This window comes from Acyrthosiphon pisum, unplaced genomic scaffold, assembly GCF_005508785.2.
Source record: "Acyrthosiphon pisum isolate AL4f unplaced genomic scaffold, pea_aphid_22Mar2018_4r6ur Scaffold_14436;HRSCAF=15084, whole genome shotgun sequence".
Lineage (NCBI taxonomy): Eukaryota > Metazoa > Arthropoda > Insecta > Hemiptera > Aphididae > Acyrthosiphon > Acyrthosiphon pisum.
The window spans coordinates 1-1,729 of record NW_021763143.1 but is presented as its reverse complement, the minus strand read 5'-3'; the positions used below and the strand labels follow the sequence as shown (position 1 = coordinate 1,729).

Below are 1,729 nucleotides of genomic sequence, written 5' to 3'. Positions count from 1 at the left end.
TTATTATTTTTTATTCGTTTCTATGGTGATAAACAAAGGTCTTTCCCGTGGGCCGTGGCATTAAATAACATGCCCCTCCAAGCCCCCCCCCCTTCAAATTTCGCCTATGGTTGACTGTGGTAACAGACACCAGCGTACAATGCGAACACAGTACTTCTAATCGCTGATACACTTTTAGTTCACCGTGTTAATATTGCACTGTAGTACCATATTAGCACATACACATATAATACAAATGATTTATAGAACACCTTCACACATTATATGCACGGTAAACCTGTGCACTGTTGCATCCTCAAGACATTGCACACAGTTTGAACTAATGCACCATATAAGAACCGATTATTTTTTGAAAAGTAATTATTATAACCCATAAACAAAACGTGCACCGTATACGAGGCTTTGAACACACTGGTACCGTGTTTGCACTGTGTTATGGGCACTGTGCAAAATAACCGACACTGAACCTACGAAATGTTACTCGGGTAATAGATGCTATGTATATTACAATTAACACAATTTATTTAAAGTGGAATCTTATATAATTTAATGTCGAATAATTAATTACATTATAAACAAATACATAAAAAATTTATAATCGTTCTTCAAGTTCAAGCACAGTAAACAAAAAAAATCAATTAGAGATCCTAACAAAGGGGTAAAACGATATCTCAGTCCCAATCATAAATATTGAGTCGTATATTCTACCTACCGTCTCCTACAAAGAAGGAGCTTTATAGGTAAATTAAATCATAAAAAAGTTTTCTCACTTTATAACATTCGTTTTTCTATATGATAACAAAAAAATTGAAATTAATGGAGATACCATATTCAATAATTGTATATACCAAACTATGCATGTTGATTTATGAGCAGTGAGTAGTGAAAAAATAAATATGAATGTTAAAAACTTAAAATGATATTATGCTTTAAATAATTAGATAAGTAAAAACCAATTTAAACTATACGTATGTGTATAAGGAAAAAAGATAAATAAAGAGCATGACCCACATCTGAATGTCTAAATGTCTGAATATGACTTAACAGCAATTTAATAATTAAACAATTTCAGGTTGTGGGGAAAACTCCTATGGATCCGACTGTAAAGGAGTATGCTCTATACAGGCTGATATGTGTCGTGGTATTTTCATGTGTACAAGTTATGGATGTACATGCCCAGTGGGACTAACCGGTCCATCGTGTAACAAAGGTAAATAAAAAATATATAGGCTTGAAAAATACGATTGTGCAAAAAACAATTTTTGTCATTAATACTTAATTGAATATATGTTATTTTATGGTTTAGACTGTACAATGGGTACATATGGAGCTGATTGTAGACAGAATTGTTCCGAGCATTGTCTTAATAATATGTGTGATCGATATACAGGTGCCTGCTTATATGGTTGTTCAGTCGGATATATACTACCATATTGCAGTGAAAGTAAATGTATTTTTTAAATGTTTAATGGTAAACAAACAAACCTATTATTTATGAATGAAATAATAATATGTTTTGTTTGATCAAATAAATCCATAATATTCTTCACGAAAGATTATAAATACCTAGCTTTAGAGTTGTATACAGGTTTAGTTACTGTCACCTATCTGGGAATAGTTCTAATATTTGCCAATTTGCACATTTCTTGAATTTTTAGATTCTGAACGAAGTGATGAATGTATTGATTTTACAATGATGTGTGTTTTTTTTTTTTTTTTTTTTTTTTTT

General features: G+C 31.1%; 1 protein-coding gene across 1 annotated transcript; it reads left to right on the top strand.

The window, feature by feature from the left end:
* The first annotated feature begins 1,013 nt into the window (after positions 1 to 1,013).
* LOC100571308 (N-acetylglucosamine-1-phosphodiester alpha-N-acetylglucosaminidase-like) lies at positions 1,014 to 1,669 on the top strand. The gene is made up of 2 exons (XM_029491888.1): positions 1,014 to 1,210; positions 1,307 to 1,669. The coding sequence occupies exons 1-2, from the start codon at positions 1,132 to 1,134 to the stop codon at positions 1,459 to 1,461; spliced, it is 234 nt and encodes a 77-aa protein (XP_029347748.1). The 5' UTR covers positions 1,014 to 1,131; the 3' UTR covers positions 1,462 to 1,669.
* Positions 1,670 to 1,729: the final 60 nt, after the last annotated feature.

Bases quoted from the DNA above. Each gene is read 5' to 3' on its own strand.
- LOC100571308 (XM_029491888.1), top strand. From the start codon at position 1,132: ATGTGTCGTGGTATTTTCATGTGTACAAGTTATGGATGTACATGCCCA. The intron at 1,211-1,306 runs GTAAATAAAAAA...TTTATGGTTTAG, and splicing joins CGGTCCATCGTGTAACAAAG to ACTGTACAATGGGTACATAT.